General features: G+C 39.8%; 1 protein-coding gene across 9 annotated transcripts in view; it reads left to right on the top strand.

The window, feature by feature from the left end:
• The window catches only part of BCHE (butyrylcholinesterase), a 215,938-nt gene extending 204,025 nt beyond the window's left edge, over positions 1–11,913 (top strand). For 8 of the 9 annotated variants that reach the window (XM_044291526.1, XM_044291529.1, XM_044291525.1 and 5 more), the window contains one exon: positions 9,666–11,913. In XM_044291526.1, coding sequence (XP_044147461.1) covers positions 9,666–9,790 — 125 coding nt within the window. In that variant the 3' untranslated portion in view covers positions 9,791–11,913. The remainder of the gene's footprint in view (positions 1–9,665) is intronic. The other variant, XM_044291534.1, reaches the window with a different exon arrangement.
• The last annotated feature ends 10,177 nt before the right edge of the window (positions 11,914–22,090 follow it).

The following is a 22,090-nucleotide window of genomic DNA, read 5'->3' as shown; positions in this document are numbered from 1 at the left end:
ATTGTCCTGTTTCTTAAGCCTCCCACACCTCCTCCAAAAGGATTTGGGAAAAATACAGGGAAAAGTACTCTATGGCCAGGAGAATGAACCCCTTAATGATGAATGGCTTATTAGCCCTGATCTGGGCTAAGAAAAATTGGTTTAAGTTGAACACAGTTGTACTTCAAGAGACATCCATTTTGTCTCCTTCCCCTTTTTGTATCAGTAATTTTGAAGTAAACTGTCTTTTTTTCTTTCTTAAATCTATTACAAATTTATAGGAACAATAAATAAAGCTTCAATTTTTTTTAAATAGGAAGAACTTGCCTGAGTAAGCATGATATTGTGAAATACATAGGAATGAGACACAGCAATATTTCAGAACATATATATTTAGATGCTATATTTTAGCACATAGCTGTCTGAATTTGCTTCTGTATTCTGTCTCTTTATTTCTGATTGGTTACTTTATTAAAAATTCAGATTATTCATATAAATAATTATGGCTAAAGAGGTGTGGCTAGACGCCCAATGCACATCTAATAAAATTGGCTCTATGGGTGTTGCCTGGCAGAAAATCCTTTAACCAACAAGGTGTCTGGCTGTTTGATTCTTAGGTTGACCGCATCTCTTGGCACAAGGGGAACCAATTTGAATCCCAATGGCAACCAGGTGAAGTCCCCTAGTTTAGGACTTGTACTAAATTGTAGTGAGATAAAATAAATATAACTAGTATTTACTCGGAACTTTAACATTGCTTTTAGAAATTTAATTGCATCTTTATTCAAGCAAAAATATCAGATAATTGAAAACATAATTTCTCCTTCTTTTCAAGCACAAATTTAATCTCAATTAATTTGCTAATATAAACTGTCACTGATATTAGAAGGCTACATATTTACATAGAACAATTCAATAGCCAGAGAAAAAGTCTTTAACCCTTTAACTACCGAGACACTTTAATCTTAAATCCCAGGCTAATTTTTGCAGATCTGACATGCATCACTTTATGTGGTAATAACTTGGATATGGATATGTATGTAGTTTTTTAATAAATTGAGTATATATTTTATTAAAAAAAAAAATGTCCGGGGCATTTGATTGAATATTTATTACTGCAGCTAGGTGGTTACAGCAGGGCTGTGCGTTATCCCGGTTGAGCCTTAATATAGTATGTATGTTGTGTTTCCAAATTTCCCAAAACGTTGAAAAATATTCACAATTTTCTAAATTTTAATTTCTCTACTTTTAAGACAGATAGTAACACCTCATAAAATAGTTATCAATCAACATTCCCCATATGTCTGCTTTATGCTGGCATCATTTTGTAAATTTTATTAATTTTTTTTAGGACATTGGAAGGCTTCAAATTTTAGAAGCAATTTTTTACATTTTCACCAAAATTTCCAAAACCATTTTTTTTTGTTGTAAATTCTTTATTTATGAATATTTTTCATAACAAGAAGAAAGAAATGACAAGTACATAATGACAAAAATATATAAGGCACCGAATTAGGTAGCTTGAAAACTGAGTAAGCAGTCCCCACATTAATGGACCTAAGTATAAAACAGTGGGAGAAGGAGAAGGGTCACACACAATTTATGTACGACCTCCTTCCCCTCCAATCTAGACACACAGGCACAAATTAGAGAAATCAAATGCCTGTTAATTACTAGGATCAAGAGTACTGTCAGAACAGTAAAGGACAGTATAAACCAGAAAAAAAAAAAAGAAAAAGAACAACAATAAACGGGTGGGTCTGTATTAGGTTTAGTAATCCGGGAGCATCTTTATAATGCAGATAGCATATTGAGTGAGTGAAATGAGGGATCTGTTGGGAACTAGAGTAACATTGACAAGAGCCTGGTATTTTAGTAAATGGACAATGAAAGTATTAAGTGTATAGGGAGTGTAAGAGGATTATAGTCTTCTCTACAAAAATGGACTGTATAGTTCAGGTCAGAAGGGAGCGAGTGAGAGCTAATGCACACCTTCTTTAACAAAAGTGTAAGGAACTTAAGTTCCCAGGTAATTTCCATGAAAGTCCAACCATGGTTGCCAAATCTTTAGAAATGTAGGTCTATTACTTTTTTCCCAACCCACCATTTCTTCCATAAGATATATCTGGTGAGTTTTCTCTATCCATTCTTTAATGGTGGGGGGGTCTGAGTTCCTCCACTTGGTAGGGATAATATATTTAGCTGCAGCTATCATGTGTGTGGCCAAATTATTAGCAGAGGGCTTGAACTTCTTCTGGGGCAGCCACAGTAGTATAAGAGCAGGGGACAGGGAGATCTTTGAATTACATACTTTGTTGATAATTCTCTCAACCTCAGACCAAAAACTCAAGACTTTCCTACATGACCACCAAATATGAGTAATGGAGCCTCTTTCTTCTTGGCATCTCCAGCACTTGTCAGAAGGCGAGAGGTGGGCTCTGTAAAGAAAGTCTGGGGTCTTGTACCACCTTGATAATATTTTGTAGGAGTTTTCCTGAATGCGTTTGCATCTGGAGAAGCCATGGGAGTGTTGTAATATAGTTTTAACCTCATCATCTGCCAGGGAAATCTGAAGTTCCTTTTCCCATACCCTCAAGTATATGGGTATTTCAGTAGAATAGTTCAAGATTAGTTGGGAATAAAGTTTTGAGAGAGTTTTAGGGGGAGGATTTGACATTAAAATATAATTCTCTAGCCATGTGGGATCATTATAGGGTACTACACAGATCTTCTTAAATTTTTTGCAACATAATTCAAAATCTAATTCCATTAAACTGGACCATAGATGACTAGGTATATGGGTTTGGGCTAATCTCAAGAATTCTGATAGGTCAGTGGCATTAATCAGGTTAGATACCTTGAGCACATTTAGGTATCTCCAAGCTCCATGAAAGTCACCTCCATCTTTATTGAGGTAAAACAGGAGAACAGATAAGGGAGCTATGGGGGAAAGTTTGTTTGTGGACATTGAAAGGGCTTCGGTACTGTCACATACCTGAAACATACCTCGTGTTAGGGCACTTAGAGAGGTTTTCCCTTTTTTGGTAGGTGCTTGAACCCATAGTCGGTGAAGAGCATTATCGCCAAGTAAAGCTTTCTCTAAATCAACGTGTAGGGCTTTATTGTGAGGTCTGGACATTTCAATCCACCTCTCTAACTGTATAGCGTGGAGGTAAGTTTTTAAGTCTGGAAGTGACAGTCCACATTTGTTATGTTTTCTAATAAGAAGAGAGTAGGCCAGGCGTGGTTTTTTGTTGGACCATAAAAAACTACTGAATAAACTCCGAAATTCAGAAATGTATTTGTTTGACAATGGTATAGGCAGACTTCTCAAGGTATAGAGGATTTGCGGCAGGACATATGTGGATAATAGGTTTTTCTTACCTAACCAGGAAAGGAAGGGAAGCTTAATGGATGTCAGATAAGATTTAACCTTGTCAAATAAGGGGACATAATTAAGTTTAAACAGGGATGAGGGGTTTGCTGGGATCATGATCCCCAAGTGTTTGATAGCCTCTCTCGGCCATTGAAAGGAGGTGCTAGTTTTGATAGCTGACATGTGTTTCTCTGAGGCAGTGATGTTAAGGATTTCAGATTTGTCATAATTAACTTTGAAATTTGAAACCTCTCCAAAGTCCGAAAATATCTTAATCACCTCTGGGATTGCATCTTTAGGATTCGTTATAATAAGGAGCAGGTCATCCACAAAGGCTGCCAGTGAGTGGGTTCTCCCATTCACTTTCAAACCCTTAAAAGCCTCTGATGTTCTTAATTTACAAAGAAGCATTTCCAAAGATAAAATGAATAATGCAGGAGAGAGAGGGCAGCCCTGTCTCGTTCCATTGGAGATGTGGAAAGGAGGGGATAAAGTTCCATTAACCAGGACCCTAGCTGAGGGACTTGTATAAAGAGAAAAAATGGCTGAGATAAACATGGGCGGAAATCCAAAGTGGCGTAAAGCATTTTCTATAAAAACCCAGTTAACCCTATCGAATGCTTTTTCCGCATCCGTTCCTAGGAGCGTCAGTGGGACTTTGTGTTGTTTAGCGTAATATATGGCATGTAAAACTCTGCTAACGTTGTGCTTACCCTCTCGCCCCTTCACAAAGCCTACCTGTTCCTCACCTATGAGCTTAGGGAGTAATTTTGCTATCCTAAAGCTTAAAAGCTTGGCCCAGAGTTTAACATCAACGTTAAGCAGAGAAATTCGTCTGTAGCTGCTACACTTAGTGGGGTCTTTCCCTTCTTTAGGGATAACTGTTATGTGGGCGATTAGTGATTGTGGCGGAAGGGATTTTCCATTTAGTAAAGAGTTACATAAATTTACTAGCTGGGGGGCGAGGGTATTTTTAAATTTTTTATAGTATTTTATGGGTAGGCCATCAAGTCCCGGGCATTTCCCTGAAGGAGTGCTCGCTAAAACATTTAAAATTTCATCTAAAGTCACCGGGGAGAGTAACATGTCCTTATCCTCAATTGTTAAAGTTGGGACTTTGACCGCCTCTAGGAAATCGTTAATTTTATTAATCATAAGACCAGGATCATCGGATTTTAAATTATAAAGGGCGGAATAAAATCCAGCAAATTCCTCTGCTATGGCAGGAGTGTTAGTAAGATGTAGACCTTTGTCAGATTTAACGCTATCTATAAAGGCTTTCTCTCTTTGGCCCTCAATCATTTGCGAAAGAAGTCTGGATCCTCTATCTCCATGAATATAGAGCTTATATTTGGCTGACCTAAGGGCTTTAGCTGATTTGATATTTAATAAATCTTTCAATTGGCATCTTAGTTTAATAATATCGTTATAATGGGTATCTGAGGGGCTACTTTTGTTGATGCTTTCTAAAGCAGAAATTTGAGCTAATATGGAATCTACCTTAAGTGACCTTTGCTTCCGAACCCAGGATCCCAGGGATATGAGCTCGCCTCTAATGAATGCCTTATGGGCTTCCCATATCATGGCTTTATCCATAAGAGGGGTGTTATTCAAGTCAAAAAAGGCTACTAGCTTTTCCTCCAATCTAAGTCTGTCCCTATCATTTTCCAACAGGGTTTCATTTAATCTCCAGGACCAAGCTTTAGGAGGAAGACCTTTCAGCTGAATCACCAGAGAGGCAGGAGCATGGTCCGAGATAGTGATCTGACCAATGGTAGAGGATATTAGCTCATCCAGTACATAATTGGACAAAAAAAAGTAATCCAAGCGCTGGTAGGATCTGTGGACAGCAGAGAAAAAAGTTAAGTCTCTGTACCTGGGGTGAGTCAGCCTCCAGGTGTCTGATATCTGGTGCGCGGTTAAAGCTTTACGTAACGTACACATTTGTGCAGAGGAATATTTCAGGGTATTAGAGGTAGAATCCATGGGATGATCAAGGGTAAGGTTCAGGTCGCCTCCCAGAATTAACACTCCTTCTTTAAAGTCTTGTAGTGATCTTAACAACTTAATTAGCCAGGGTATTTGTCTAGAATTGGGAGCATAGACGTTAACAAGGGTCAGCTTACTGCCATAAAGTGCACCTTTTAGGAACAAGTACCTACTCTCAGGATCGATATATTGTGCCTATAGTTGAAAGGGGGTATTGGCTTTAATCCCAATGGAAACACCTCTAGAGGCGGAAGAGTGGGAACTATGGAACCATTTAGTATAATGTTTATTGAAGAGGGCCGGAATACGGTTATGTCTAAAGTGCGTCTCCTGCAAAAACAAAAGGTCTTCCCTCTCCCTCCTTAGCATATGGAAGACCTGACTCCTTTTTTGGGGGACATTAAGTCCATTTACATTTAGTGATGTTACCTTTATAGGATCCATAGGTGAAAGAAGTTTGCATAGCAGAATAAAAAGTTGCTATCCCGGTGAAGCCAATGTTTTCGGATGTGGGACCCATTTTGACGAACTATATACAGGGTATATAACAACACAATTGAGCATGTTAATATACAATTAAAAGCAACAAGGTAAAACCTCCTGTGAGGGAGGAAATAACTGAAAGAAGGAAAAGGTAAGGTAGGGGGACCTGAGGAGTAGAGCAAAGCGGAGGAAGGGAATAGAGAGAAAGAGGGGGGGGGGAGGGAATAGAGTATCTTACGAAAGATGAAAAGAATGGGAGTGAGAGTAGGATAGAGGGAGGAGAAGACTTTGAAATACACCAAGCCTAAGCGAGCCCTCACAGCACATCTCAGAGAGGCTGGCCAGGAGAGGGGAAGGGAGGGTAATGGAAACATGCAATATCATATCTCAGAACAATGCTCCCATTCCCTCTCCTAGTGCCAGAAACTGTGAGTTCCCACCTAAGTGGCAGTTGGGATAGCCCATTTCTCGCATGGGACATCCCACAGTAACCTAATAACGGGGAGGAAAAACTTAGGAATCAATCAATAAAATCATAATAAACCAGAGCACAATAGCATATATATATTCCTCTGCGTGTGGAGAGAAAGAAAAATGTGGCCATCACCCCACCACCACCCCGTCCAAAACCAAGTACCTTCTGTTAACCATGTATACCAAACAGGCTACTAAGGCAGTGGCGGTGATGGGGCAAAACGACCATGACAAGTATGCGATCAAGACATATAAGGTAAGATAATCCTAGATGTGATGAGACTGACATATTAGCACCGGCTTGTTACCGGTTAATGCTCAATTTGAGAAGAAGTCCAGCACAGTAGAGTTGCAGGCTAGTTTCAAGTGTCCTGAAGTTCTGCCTGGCGCTTCTTCGCCTGAGGTGACTTGAACTTCTTAGCTACACGCCAATCTTCAGTAGCAGGTAAGGGTGGCAACTTCATGTCACCGGACATCGGCAACCATGAGGGGATGTCCAGGGGCTCAACTTGTAAAGCATCCCATATTTTAGCAAGCTCCTCTGGATGGCGGATAACGATCTGTCTTCCGTTAATAGTAGCGCAAAGGCCGAATGGAAAAAGCCAGCGCAAGGGATGGCGTCTCTCCCTGAGCAGGTCCGTCAGAGGCTTGAGTTGTCTCCTTTTAGCTAGAGTGCTAGCTGCTAGGTCTTGGAACAGCTGGATTTTACAGCCTTCCAGCATTACATCGCCCTTGTGTCTGGCGGCCGTTAAGATGGCGGACGAGTCCACGTAGCTGAGCAAGCCGCAGATAATGTCGCGCGGCGGGGCTTCTGGCGGCGGTTTGGGCCTGAGGGCCCTGTGGGCTCTTTCTATAATTACTGACTTTGCCTGCTCTGGGCCAATAAGGGAGGAGAAAATTTGGCTGACCGTATCTAGAATGTCGTCTCTCTGCACACTCTCAGGTACACCTCTTATGCGAATGTTCTTCCTCCGGCTTCTGTTTTCCTGGTCTTCCAGGTGCAGGAAAGCTGTGTTCATCCGATCACGCACCTCCTCCACTTTAGATTGTAGTGCACCGCTATGTTTAGTTAGAGCAGACTGAGAGTCTTCCAGGGCTGCCACTCTGTGTCCCGTCTGCCTTATCTCCGTTTTAATGGCAGAGAGCTCTTTCATGACGGGGTCAAAAGCGAGGGCTAGGGCTTCTTTGAGGAAGGCTCTGGTGATGGGAATCGAGCCTCGCTCACTGTGTGTCTCAGACATGGCACAAGAGCCCTCATCGTCGAAATCTTCTGTGCAGGTCAAAGCGGCGGCAGCGCCCTGCGCCATCTTGGATCTTGCTGCTGGGGAGGATAACTTCTTTTTCAAGTATTTATCCAAGTCGGATTGTCCCCTGGCATGTCTAGGAGTCGTCAGGGTCTCCTTAGGCTTGTCTTTGTTAGGTTTCCCCATCATGGAGCTGGGTGGGAACCCGTTAATTAGCTATTTACTGGTGCTGCTGTGAGGAGCTCTCGATTCAAGCTGCCATTTCCTGATGCGGCTAGCTCCGCCCCCCCAAAACCATTTTTTTAAGAACTAATTCAGTTATAAAGTGATTTTGAGGGGCTTAATTAATGGAAACCACTCATAAATGACCCCATTTTAGAAACTACACCCCTCAAATTATTTAAAACAGATGTTACAAACTTTGTTAACCCTTGAAGTGTTCCACAAGAATTAAAGGGAAATGGAGGTGAAATTCCAAAATTTTACTTTTTAAATCAATGTTTTTCTTGCAACACAGTAAGGGTTAAAAGCAAAATAAACCTCAATATGCATTACTCTGATTCTGCAGTTTACAGAAATACCCCATATATGGTGGTAAACTGCTCTATAGGCATGTGCCAGTGGTCAGAAGGAAAGCAGTGCTATATTGATTTTGGAGGAAGATTTTGCTAGAATGGTTTTTAGGCACTATTTTGTATTTGAAGAAAACCTGATGTACCCCTACAGTGGAAACCCTCAAAAGTGACCCCATTTTGGAAACTACACCCCTTAAAGAATATATTAGGGGGGTACTGAGCACTTTGAACCCCTAAGCGTTTTACAAAATTTGGAAACACTTTACTGTGAAAATGAAAAGTTTAATTTCTTCCTATAAAATGTTGCTTTATCCCCAATTTTTTTCATTTTCACAAGGGCTAACAGGAAAAAAAAAAGCACCCCATAATTTATTACCCATTTTTTCCTGAATACGTCAACACCTAACACCCCATATATAGTGGAAAATACTGTTGTAGGGGAACATGGCTGGATTCAGAACAGAAAGAACTCCATAAGGCTTTTGCAGATCAGATTTTGATGGATTGCTTTATGAGTGCCAGTTTTCATTTTTCCGAATGATTGTCTTATGTGGGGGCTCATTTTGGGGGCATCACGTGACATTTTCATTAGTACCATTTGGGGGTACATAAGACTTTTTGATTGCTTAGCATTACACTTTTTGTGAGGCATCTCATGTGATATTTTATGGAGCAGGTTGTTACGGACGTGGCGATACCCAATGTGTCTATTATTTTTGTATTTTTGTTATGTTTTACACAGTAAAAGCCTTTTTCAACAGAATAAAATCTTGCTTTTGTGTTGCAATTTTACTTTCTTTTGGAAAAAGGATGTTTTTTTTTTTTTTACTTGAAACCTTTAAAAAAAAAAAACTTTTTTTTTTGCTTTTTTTAAACTTTATTTTTTTGTCCCACTCTGGGACTTTAACTTTTGGGGGTCTGATCCCCTTTACAATGCATCACAATACTTCTGTATTGTAATGTATTAGCTGTAAGTGTATTAAATTGAGTATAATACACTTAGAGCCTGCTTCCTGTGAGATCCAGTTGGCTGGATCTCACAGGCTCACACGGATGGCCTAGGGAAGGCATCAGGCTGCTGTCCAAGCCTGATGCTCCCCCCCTGCACAGACATTGCATGTGCTGCAGTCAGCGCTGACCGCGGCACATCTAGGGTTCATGCGTCATCATTGGTGTTTTCAGCTCCTGCACTCGCCCAATCAGCGCGCTGTAGTACTAAGTCGCTGGTAATTAAGCAACAGCAGCCAGCGCCTTACATGTACGGCGCTGGTAGGGAACGGGTTGAACGAAAAATAAATAATTATTACATACATAAATGCAATAATGAATAAATTACTAAAATAAATATTTGACTGAATTTACAAACATGAAATTTTCTGAATTCCTCTTTTCTTTTATTAGACCATTCAATGCTTTGCATTTCCAGAAAAAATTTGAATAACGTCTCATTCTTTTTCTATTATTGTAAATGCATATATTCAAATTTAGATTAATACACCCCTTGAATTTTGTCTTTCTTTTTTTTTTCTTTTATTTTTTTTGTAGGAAATATTGATGAAGTAGAACAACAGTGGAAGGATGAATTCCATCGCTGGAACAATTACATGATGGACTGGAAAAATCAATTTAATGATTACAGCAGTAAGAAGGAAAGCTGCACTGGTCTCTAATTAATGGCTTTACCCTTTAGAGAACCACCATACTTTGATTAGTATGCACATACATATTGGTAGCCATTTAAAGTTTGGTATTATGCAAATTAAACAGCAAAACATTTTAGGAGGTATACAAATATACTTTATTATTGTTTGTGCATTATAAAGTCTTGTACTTAATCAAATCCTATTTGTATGTTAAACATTAAACACTCCAAAATAGGGGTGATGAGATCCTAAATTTACAGTACATATACAGACCATATTTATGTTAAAAGAAAACATCAAAACAAAACAAAAAAATTCTTAAGCCAGGCTATGAAGTCTATGAAGAAATTGTTCTATTTGTGTAGGAATATAAAAGAGCCACATGATATCCATAGGATAGGGGATAACTATTATGTCAGTAGGGGTCCAACCACCGGGACTCACACTGACCATGTGATTGGGGATCTTGTACACTGCAGAATGTCCAAAATGAATGGAGAGACAGGTCCATGTATCACTATGGGACTGTCATGCCACTCATCTTTATGGGTCAGGCACTGATACCTAACTATCTATCTATCTATCTATCTATAGCAGTTCCTTGAAATAAGTAGCTGTTTGCATGCTTAACCTGGCCCCACCAATCTAATAGTTATAATAGGATAGGGACTAACTTGTTATAACTGGAATATCCCTTTAAATCTTTTAACATTCAATCATCAATTAAACTAATTTGGTGTTAAGCTTTATTAATCTGCCTAGGGCCAAAAATATTTTGACTGAAGTGTCAGAACAGCACAGTGATACAGGATAGATACTGAAGCAGCTATACAGAGTCATATTGCATGTGTAGCCTATTCAGCTGCAAGAGATCAAGAACAGTAAGGGTGGAGCCCAATGCAATCATAATAGGCTTTCCCCGGCCCCCTTTCACAGCTCACCCTCTCTGCAGGTCTCTAATAAATAAAAAAATACACTCCATCATTTCCATTTCCCAATCACAATGCTTGGCTGAGTAGTTCTGTGACTGCCAGACTACTAAGGAAGTGTCATCATTAGGTCTCTGTTCTACCCTAAACCACTAATAATGTTTTATTTGAACGCATTTTTTGATTAAACAGATGAAGACATTGACATGAACCCCTTCACTATTCGAGACCACCAGTGATTGATGTGAACTCCTAAACTTATGGTACTATGTGGTGTTAGACAGAGTCATGGTAGAGAGCATAGCTTTGTCTAGTATGCCAGGAAGTGGGGACTTACACATTCTTCTTACCCAAGCAGTCTTGATTATCTTTGTTTATCTCTATGTTAACATAGTCCAACTTTGAGCTAAGTGTTTTACTCAGGAATTTTAAGAAAACTGTAAATTCTATTTATACAGTTTCAGTATTTCATTTTTATATTGCAAATCAAAATTGATTCTCTAATGTTTTCCTCTATGTGTACCTACCATATGTTGAAAGTATATCAATACTGTATATCCTGCACATCCTGAACATGTGTATAGGAATGTTCATAGAAAATATTGATGGAATGTAACTTGTTAGCAGAAATACAATAGCTAGTTTACATATTTTTCTATAAAGGATTATATTACTTCTCCTATACATGTGACACAAATGAAATTATTCCCTGGTGGAATAATAGGTATTATGACTCAAAGAAGGCAGTATCTTATCCTATCTACTATATTCTCTATCAATAACTTACCCTAAAAATACTGTTAATTCCCTTCAGTTGCTTAGTCCAAATGACATGACTGATGTAGCCAAAAAATCCTACCCATACGATAAATAGCCAACTCCAGATGATTTATCCACAGCAACTATGTGGACACATGTAGAAATTAATCCATACTTCACATACTAAAACATATTTGACTGGGGCCCGCCATCAACACGGATCCATCATTTGCTAGGTTACAATGTAGTTAAAAGTAAGTTGACTTTTGTTAGAGGGACTATTTGATGCTATACAGACTACTACACAGAAATGTGTATGATGTATTACTAATGTTACTAAGAAGAGTCACAGATCTACACAACTAAAGAATATTGTATTGTTGTAAAACACTGATCTATACAGAATACAGTCATTTAAGTTGAAAAAATAAAGAGTTTGCAAGGCATACTGCCTAATATTGATCGGTATTGGTATTTGTATCTGTTTTGCATACACTGAAATGCTAAAAAGCATGAATTAACAGTTTCTGCAACTGTGGATTTTAGATGGAGCATACAGAATGCACAGAGGTCAAAATAATTTACACTACAAAGGATAGTTTGTAACAATTTTCAAGTGGAATGAATTCATAAAAATGTTGGTGTGCTGCAAGGTCACTTTCCTTAACATACGACAGTAAATAAGAAACTGAGAAAACTACTAGAAGATACAAATAGCATGGTTCACCAAGGTTACCAGCTTTGTTTGACTTTTCATGACTTTGGGACAAAGCTTCCAACCACACTCTAAAAAATATACAACCATTCTACTTTGGACAAGCTGTTAAAGAGCTTATCACATTACAAGACCTTATCCCTTATTCACGTCGCAGGGGATAATTGTCTGAATGGAGGGTCATGTTCCTCCATTTGAATGGAACATCTTCTCCATTTTGCTTTATGGGTCTGGTGGAGATGTCAAATATTTCTGCTATCTTTGAACTGAGCAGCAGACTCTCCATTCAGATGGGGAAATCCCATTTGACCCCCACAAAATCAACACTTATCAGGCAACACTTTTAATAAAACAGACAAAACCAAAAATTATTTAATAAATACAGTGGGGAAAAAGTATCCTAATTCATACTTTGCTAATCTATAATGCACCAAATTTGTACATGAAGTTTTGACTGTTCTTTACCTAAGTTTAAATGTAGTTAAAGAGAATCTGTCACAACCAAATACAGTGCAATCTGCAGGCGGCGTGTTACAGAGCAGGAGTTGAGCAGATTCTTATATAGTATTGTTAGGAAAGGTTCAGTAAAACTTGTAATTCATACATGCAAATCAGCTGTTTTCCTGAGATCAGTTGTACATGGGTGAGGTGTTATCAGTGATTAATATCATTCTCTGTGTAAGTGTGTGAACAGACATAGCTATCAGTCACTGATAACATGGTCCCTGTGTGTAACTGAACTCATAAAGAGCAGATATATAAAGGTATAGCTTAGGGTACTTTCACACTTGCATTGTTTGATTCCGGCAGGCAGTTCCATTGCCTGAGCTGCCTGCCTGATCAGGCAAACTGTATGCAAACGCATGCCATTTTTTCTGACTGAGCAGGCATTTTTCAGAGTGATCAGGCTACTTTCACACATGCGGCAGAGCGATCCGGCAAGCAGTTTCATCGCCATAACTGCCTGCAGGATCCGGCAAAACGTATGCCAACTGATGGCATTAGTAAGACTGATCAGCATCCTGATCAGTCTTAAAAATGCCTGATCAGTCAAAAAAAAGCATTGAAATGCCGGATCCGTCTTTCCGTTGTCATCCAGCAAAACGGATCCAGCATTTATTTTTTTCACCTTTTTTTCGGTCTGCGCATTCCGGCATTCCGGTATTTAAAATGCCGGATCCGGCACTAATACATTCCTATGAGAAAAAATGCAGCTATTTCTGTTGTATAACAAGCTATCTGCAGATTGCATGGCATATTGTGGTGACAGGTACTTTTTATGGACTTTAACTTCTCATGAAACCAATCCATTACAAAATAGCAACTTGCTAGCAACATCTTTAAAAGGCTGCAGTTCCTAACACAAGCACTCATGGCAATGGATAGATACAAACAGCATAGACATCGCATGACAGTGTATCATAAAATCATATTTCTTTACTCTTGTGCCACATGTTAAAAGTATCTAACTTCTAGCAAGATGCTCCAAACTGATCACACAGCATCAACCTTTGTAATATTTGAAGAATCTTTATACTTTCAAAGTTTATGATATCTAAATATAAATAATATCTCTCTCTATCTCTCTCTCTCCAGAACACATTTATCTTTTGAGTCTTTTCACAAAAAATATGAGTTCTAGGAGACCAGAGAGCATTATATAAAAATTTTCAGGGCAATATAAGCATATATGATTAAAGAAAATTCACCGATTTGTACCCAAAAATAATTTCAAGAAATTTGCCCATCTCTAATCTAGATCCTTCTCACCAAGTGCCTCTCCTAGTTTTACCGGCCTTGGATATGTGTTCCATATGTATTATGAATACCCGGAGGCCTTTCTGGATTATGATGATATATGGCTTTTTCTTTGCATGATGCAGCTTTAACTTGAATTTGTGGATTACACGGCAAACTGTGCTCACAGACAATGATTTCTGGAAGTGTTCCTGAGCCCATGCAGTGATTTCCAGTACAAAATCATGCCTGTTTTTAATGCAGTACCACCCGAGGGCCGTATATGATGAGCATTCAGCGTTAACTGTCTGCCTTGTCCTTTACACACATGGATTTCCCCAGATTCTATGATTTTTTTTTAAGATATTATGTATTGTAGATGGTGAGATATTCAAACTAGCAATTTTACTTTGAGGAACATTTTTTCTAAAATTGTTTGACAAGACAATGTTTAGATGCAGTTTCTCAGTTACTTTTCCAGCCTTTTGTTGCCCCTGTCCAAACCTTTTTGAGATGTGTTGCTGCCATCAAGCTATAATTGAGCTTTGTTTTTATGAAATGGTAACATGTCTCACTTTCAACATCTGATATGTGTTCTATGATCTATTGTGAATAAAATATAAAATCTATGAGATTTGCAGATCATTGCATTATGTTTTAAATTACATTTTATACAGTATCCCAACAATTTTTGGAATTCGACTTGTATATTATTGGATGTATTAGCAGCACTGCCACAACCTAAATCAGCTCCCCTCTCTACTTTTGTGTATACAAAGCTAAACCAAAAAACCATCTTTCCATAGTATTATTTATATGCTCATGTATCTAGATTTTTTTTTTTTTGTAATTACAAAAGCTTGTAGTTTCAAATAATTTGTTGCTATTGCATCTTCAAGGACATAGCTAGGGGGGTTGTAGGTATGTGTCCCAGTCCTACTTCCTTGGTGAGGCTACTATAGCACCAAACTGAGGCAAATCCTATCTAAACTTCTTGACAGCAAAGGTTTAGCCGCATGTGACCTTCTTCAAGAAAAATACTGTGGCAAATTTACAAAAAAAAACATTTCTAGTTCTCACTTAGTTGTTCATTATCACATATCTTCTCTGTGATGGGGTACAAAATAAAATTAATTGCTTTAATAAAGCAAATACAATGTAAATTCGGATTTTGAATAAGAATAGGTCAACTATATTAGTAACAGTTAACATTGTTTGATCATGGAAAGATAAACCTCATGTGTGCATTCATTATTCTCATTTAATATTATGCTTCTGTTAATTGCATGAAATGAAAGAACAACACAGCTGAACATTGATCTTTCCCTGACCTGCAAATACAACTGGTACGAATATTGTGACTCCATCAATTAAAACAACCTTTAAGGACCTTTATGAGATCCATAAGGAATATCACAAATCCTGGTGGGAGGCCCAGTCCCTGGATAACTACATCAGAAATTCAATTATACCCAAAGGGTTACGAATCTATCTTAAGCCAGCACCACGCATCTGTACCCCAGAACTATTAACTAGGTGGGAAGGTGAGATAATAGACAGCTCTCTTAGGCTTATGCAACTACTGTTGGAACAAGAGCGGGTTAACCTAGAAACGGTTGAAAAATCTCTGAATACTCAGGTGCAGATTGCCCTGGGTTTCAGAGATCATCCCGAGTTCCCTAAAAAAGAAATTGAGTTACAAACTAACATAGAGAGGTACAAGGCCAACCTGGTGGAACGCAAACACCGACAGTTCATCAGGGACTTGTCGGAATTTAGAAACAAAACAGCGTACACAGCAGCACAATCCACCGAAAAAGTCTCCGCCAGTGAGGGATCGGCCTCTGAAGCCGAGAGTTCAGACTTGGATTATCAGTCCCAACAATACCAATACCCCAGGCGTAGAGGCAACTGGAGGGGTAGGGGTCGAGGTAGAGGGAGAGGGCAATATAATCAGAGACCTCAGACAAGAAACTACGCATCTACAAGTCATAAATCTGGGGCGTCATGGGAAACACAGCCCTCCTCCTCTCAAACCATAAGAACAGAAAACACTGCCGGCCCAGAACCAACAAACAGGCTAACAATGGCCACAAGTGGGGCAACCCCCTCGGATACTGCCTCCTCATCTGGTATGTCGCCTGTCATAAACAATGTTTCTTTTTTAGGCCCACCCCCGCCCAATGCTTACACCTTGAGGGACCGCCCTCTAACACAGCCCCAACCAGTGAAAAAACACTGATTGGACTGGAGGCCCAACCTGTGATCCTTAATCTATCTGGGATAGATCTATCTGAGGCTGAACAGAAAGTGCTAAGTAAAGGACTGTCATTTGTGCCAACAACCCGTTTCTGTCTGTTTGATTGGATCAAGGATCTGAACCTATTTGTTAGAAAACTCAGGTGGCGCAAGTTATTCTGCGCCTCCGATAAAAAGAGGAGCCTTGAACTTGGGCTGGAGCCGGGTGACCTTATGGGCTATGATGCCCTGATGGGTCTCTTGGACGACAATGAGCGCCCTCCGGGTCAAGGCCCCTTCACAGGCCTCAGAAATAAGAGCACTAGGATGCCCCCCAAAACTTTGGGTGAGGCCCATATTGATCTATTCCTCAAATCAGTAACGAGGGACCTGGGCAAAATGATACCCATACAAGCAGGTGGTAAAAATTACACTCAGAGGGAAATGGAAACACTACGTAATCTGGGCATTAACAAGCAACTCATATTCAAACCCTCAGACAAAGGGGGGAATGTTGTGGTTATGTCCAGTAAACAATACTGTAGTATGTGCATGTCCCTCCTCTCTGACAGGTCTAGCTATGAGTTGCTGAAAATGGATCCAACTTTGATCTATGTGAAGGAAATGTCTCAGATTCTGCAGGAGGCCCTTGAGGGGAGACTCATTGACAGACGTGAATGTGACTACCTGGGATCACCTAACCCCCGGGTGGCCACATTCTATTGTCTCCCCAAGATCCATAAGGGCACGGTCCCCCTTAAGGGCCGTCCCATAGTATCGGGAATAGGTAGCCTCTCAGAACATGCAGGCACGTACATAGATAAGATCCTGCGTCCGTTTGTGACATCCTTACCTTCATATCTCCGGGACACTAGTGATCTATTGAAACGCATTGACGGTATCTCTTTGGACCCGGGTGTCTGGCTAGCCTCTATTGATGTGGAGGCTCTATATACCTCGATCCCACACAATAAGGGTTTGGCAGCAATCAAATATTTTCTAGACACGAGATCAACGGACCTTAGGGATCACAATCACTTTGTGATCAGACTTATGGATTTCATTCTGAAACACAATTACTTTGTATTCAATGGTCGCTTCTACCACCAGCTCAGGGGCACGGCGATGGGAAGCCCGTGTGCGCCAACCTACGCCAACCTGCTCCTGGGCTGGTGGGAGGATACCGTTGTCTTCACAGAAGGCATGCACAAATGGACCCGTCATATAATATCTTGGTCAAGGTTCATTGATGATATCCTGCTGTTCTGGTCGGGCTCCCGGGAAGAATTTGATGAGTTCATGAAGGACCTCAACATTAATCACATAGGTCTGTTTTTTACCTATGAACTACAATCTAGGTCAATCAACTTCCTCGACCTACAGATCAGTAAGGATATCGACAATACCTTGACTACCACTTTGTTCCGCAAATCCACGTCAACCAATAGTTTATTGAGGTGGGAAAGTTTCCACCCCAAGCCTCTCAAGAAAGGTATCCCCAAAGGACAGTTTCTGCGGATACGCAGAAACTGCTCCGATTCAACTGAGTTTGAGAAACAGGCCCACGTCCTGTTTCATCGGTTCAAACAGAGGGGATACTCGGACAATTGTCTCTATGAAGCTTGGAATCATGCGGAATCCTTTGACAGATCAACTTTGGTCCATTCCACAGGAAAGGATAAGGCGTCAGAGGACGTCATTAGAATCATAGGCACTTATGACACAGGATCCAATCAGGTCCGGCAGATCTTTGGACGTTACTGGTCCTTGCTGAAGTCCGACCCGGACTTAACAGACCTCCTCCCGGAAAACCCCTCAATCACCTTCAGGCGGGGTCGGAGTATAGGGGATCAGCTGGTACACAGCCACTTCGAACCAATCCCCCAGTCAGGTTCCTGGCTAACAGACAGGAGAAATGGGACTCACAGATGCGGGAAATGTAAGGCCTGCCCCTTTATAGTAGTTGGCCAGTCTTTCATGAATGCCGAACATAACCACACATATACAGCCCGCAGCTTCGCAAACTGTAACACAACTGGCGTAGTCTATATGGCTCAGTGTGAATGTGGTCTCAGATATATTGGTAAGACCTGTAGAGCATTCAAAAAGAGGATCCTGGAACACCTAGGTGACATCCGCCACAAACGTGACAAGCCTTTGTCTAGGCATGTGGTCCTCAAACATGGAGGATCCCCAAAAGTAATTGGTTTTTCCATGATTGAAACAATAAAACATTCCATCAGGGGAGGAGATATTGACATCATCCTGAGACAAAAGGAGTCAAAATGGATACATACGTTGAATACTTTGTCACCTGCAGGATTGAATGAAAACATTGATTATTCCTGCTTTCTTTAAGCCAGCCATTTATTATCTTACATGGGGTGGATATACTATTTTGGGCACAGTGCTAATCTATAATAATAAGAAAGGGGGGAAGTAGTGGCCAGTCCCTATGACACTGTTTTGCCCTTATTCACCCCATATATATATATATATATATATATATATATATATATATATATTTATCTATTTATATATATACATATCATTAACTTTACCCACTACGACATAACTAAGACTTCATTAATAGCTTTCTTTTCCAATAGACACCTGCGCCATGAGGATTACCTCCTCCATTACCCATCTCACAAAAGGTATATCTCCGAATAATATACATTGGCTATACTGATTTTGATGTGCCATGACTCACTCAACTTATTTCCTCTATCGTACTTAGGTGCACTTGTGCTGTGTAACACTAGCTCATTAATTATGGTCAGATATATGTTTTATTGTCAGCGATCGGATTGACATCTGTAAATAATTTAACTGATATCGCAAGTATTATTAACATATAACGTTAGGCTGGCCTGGTCACATGATCGGAAACGACCAGCTACGTCAGCATATCAGGACCTGACACTATGCTAATGACGCTACGTCGGCATGGTCACATGATCGGGTACCCTGGGTGACGTCAGCAGAAAGCGCCCTTACCTCGTCCGACGGCCGCTATGGAACTATCATTTCCTCATTGTGAGCAGGTAGCAGACACCACTGAGAGGGTAGGAAGTATAGGGTTCACGGATATTCGATAACTGTAGCCAATCGGGGAGCGGCCGGCGTCATTCTGCTAGTTAAACACACCCACTATGGGTGTGATTATGCTCCCTGCGTCACCGGCCCACGCCCAGTTTGGGCCTGGACAGGGATAGGCTGCACATCCACGGCCCCTCCCATCATCAAGTGAGTGTGGGTAATTTAAACAGGAAGGGCTCTATGGCATGGTGACCTCACATACAGGACTAGTGAGGCACCATTAACGGTGAGTTTCTTTATGAACTGTGGACTTTTATCTGGATTGGGCTGGTACCTATTGGCTCAATTGGCACATTAGGTTGATTACCATTACTTTCTTTATTCTCAACAGCTTGTACAGGGGCTGCGGCCGAACTTTGCGAATGAATGTACCGCTAACCCCATGAATAATTTGGGGCCCCCTTGGCTGTGTCCGGCACGTGCAAGTAGTATCTTGTTACTTGTTTTGCATCCTAGTGTCCATCACACATGCGATTGCATGAATGATATTTGTCTTAGAGGGTCATTGATTCTATTGCTAAGTTGGTAATCACTTATATCTGCATGTATTTATATACCCCTGCAGGAGCCTGCACTTCATGCTATACAATTATTCCTATGAGTTAGGCACTGACCTAGTGCTTCTCAGTGGTCTATGTATAGGATTGTGACATCTGACCTTTAGATATCATTATCTTTATAAGCTATTTAATGAATGAACTAATATTGACCAGTTAACAATCTGGTCAAATATTGTCATCATTATTGAGGGGCTGGCTGATTAGCCTTGCTACCTCTTATCAATGCCAAATAATAGCACTGTACTATAACATGTCCCCTGAGGAACCCGGCAATCTATTAGGGTGAAACGCGTTGGGACTCTGACACCCGACCACACGCCACCAACCTAGGAGGCAGTATTTCTGGTGTTCAGCATATATATCTATATTGATGATACATCGGCAGGTACAAATTGTGTACGGCAATTTTGAGATCATTTTTTTGATGACATATAGATCCATAGGTAATAACACCTGTGGTATCTTGCGAATTTGGCATGATATTATCTTTGGGAGTAGTTGCTCACCCACAGTACGTAGTTCTTATGACTGTGGGAGATCAATTGCTCAATACACTGTAATTCCTTTTTTTTTTTGTTCTATATACCTAGAGTAGGCCCTGACCGAGGTTACAACCTACACTGTAGGGTATACGCAGGACTCAGCAGGAGGTTCCAGAACACGGGATCGTCCTTATCAGGGCGGCCATTCCGTTCCTAGGCAGGGGTCTGAGCCTAGGGTTAGGCATAGGGACAGATTAGAATTTACAACTGTCCACCCTGTCCATCACCGAGCCTGCCATCTGGACATTACAGTATTATCCCATGCCATCAAGGCTATATCTTTTCTTTCTTTTTTGTTTCTTTGTTTTATGTATGTTCGTGGGAGTCCGTTATTTTATGTAAATTAGATTAAAGGCTACGTTTTAGAACAGGTTGTTCCCTGTGATTACTTTAAATATACATATACTTCCTGTGGTATTACTCCTTCTGACGGGATATCGTCTTAGCTGTGATTTATTCTGCAAATACAACAGCAGTATTAATGGTAGTAATAAACCACACATGTTACTATTTGTACCTTCTTTACTTTATCTAAACTGGATTCATATACCTTGCAACAAACATTTGAATATGTTTGATATCCTTTCTGTTGACTTTTTGAGCTCGTTAAGTTCTTTGGTCTCCAGCGTAGATAAAATAGCCAGGAGCTGTATAAGCTGTTTGATGCAGCTGGTAAAGCTCCAGGGTAGCTATGTAATAAAATAGTAAGGGAGAGGTGACGCACCCACTGGCATCTCATTTCCATTGCACTTAAAAGACTCATCACCAACATTGTATCTCTCATTCTTATGACACAAGGGACCTGATGTGGGTTTGGAAAAAATAAAATTATAGTATGATGACCTGTAGAAGTAGAAATGTCAGAGCAAACATCCCAAGTTTCTAACATATGCATATTTTATTGCTATCAATAAAACCTTTAGTAACGTTCAGCAATCGTGTAAAGCATGCTATAGTTTGCTGGGGAGAGATTTTTAGCCAGTGTTACATTGCAATTAATATGGTAAATTACAGGTTGAGGGTTTAAAAAGAACTAGGCTGATTCAAATTCTGGGAAAACAACGGAAAGGAAAATTTCTAAAGATTTTGTCATTTCTGAGATGACAAAAAAGAAACATAACAATAAAATATACACTAAAGATTGGTGGAAGCCATCTCAGAGGCAGTAAAACCATCTAAGTGTAGAATATAAAAATCTAAATTTGGTACCAGTAGTTATATGTGTAGCATTCTGTTTTAATATGTATCAAGGAACCTCACAAATACAGGAAACATATTGCCCTACATTTAACACCTAGTAAGTAGTGTTGATGCATTGACTCTCTGTAGGAAAAAAGTTTAGTTCATACATTTTTTTTTTCTTTACTGTATATCAGTGTTCAATTGCTTTTTCACAGCATAAATAGTGTTTCTACCTTATTATTCTTGCTGTCAAAAATAATGTAACCCCAATGTAATAATGATGAATCACATAATAAGTCAGTAAGGTCCATTTGTCAATGGATCTGACATAATTTTAATTACTTTATTATGATCTAGATCTACAATGCAAAGTAACTTGACTGATATAGTGAATAAGAGTTAGCTTACACTGGTATGAAAAGTATTTATCACCTATCCATAGGATAGGGTATAAATGTCACATCACTGGGGATCTGACCACTGTGACTCTATTTTCCCTCTTACATACACACCTAACGCACATTTGGAGAAGGGACTTCTGAACATCTTGTGAGCTGGTTATT

This window comes from Bufo gargarizans, chromosome 4 (assembly GCF_014858855.1).
Source record: "Bufo gargarizans isolate SCDJY-AF-19 chromosome 4, ASM1485885v1, whole genome shotgun sequence".
Lineage (NCBI taxonomy): Eukaryota > Metazoa > Chordata > Amphibia > Anura > Bufonidae > Bufo > Bufo gargarizans.
The sequence above is the reverse complement of the archived record's forward strand: the minus strand, read 5'-3'. Positions and strand labels throughout refer to the sequence as shown.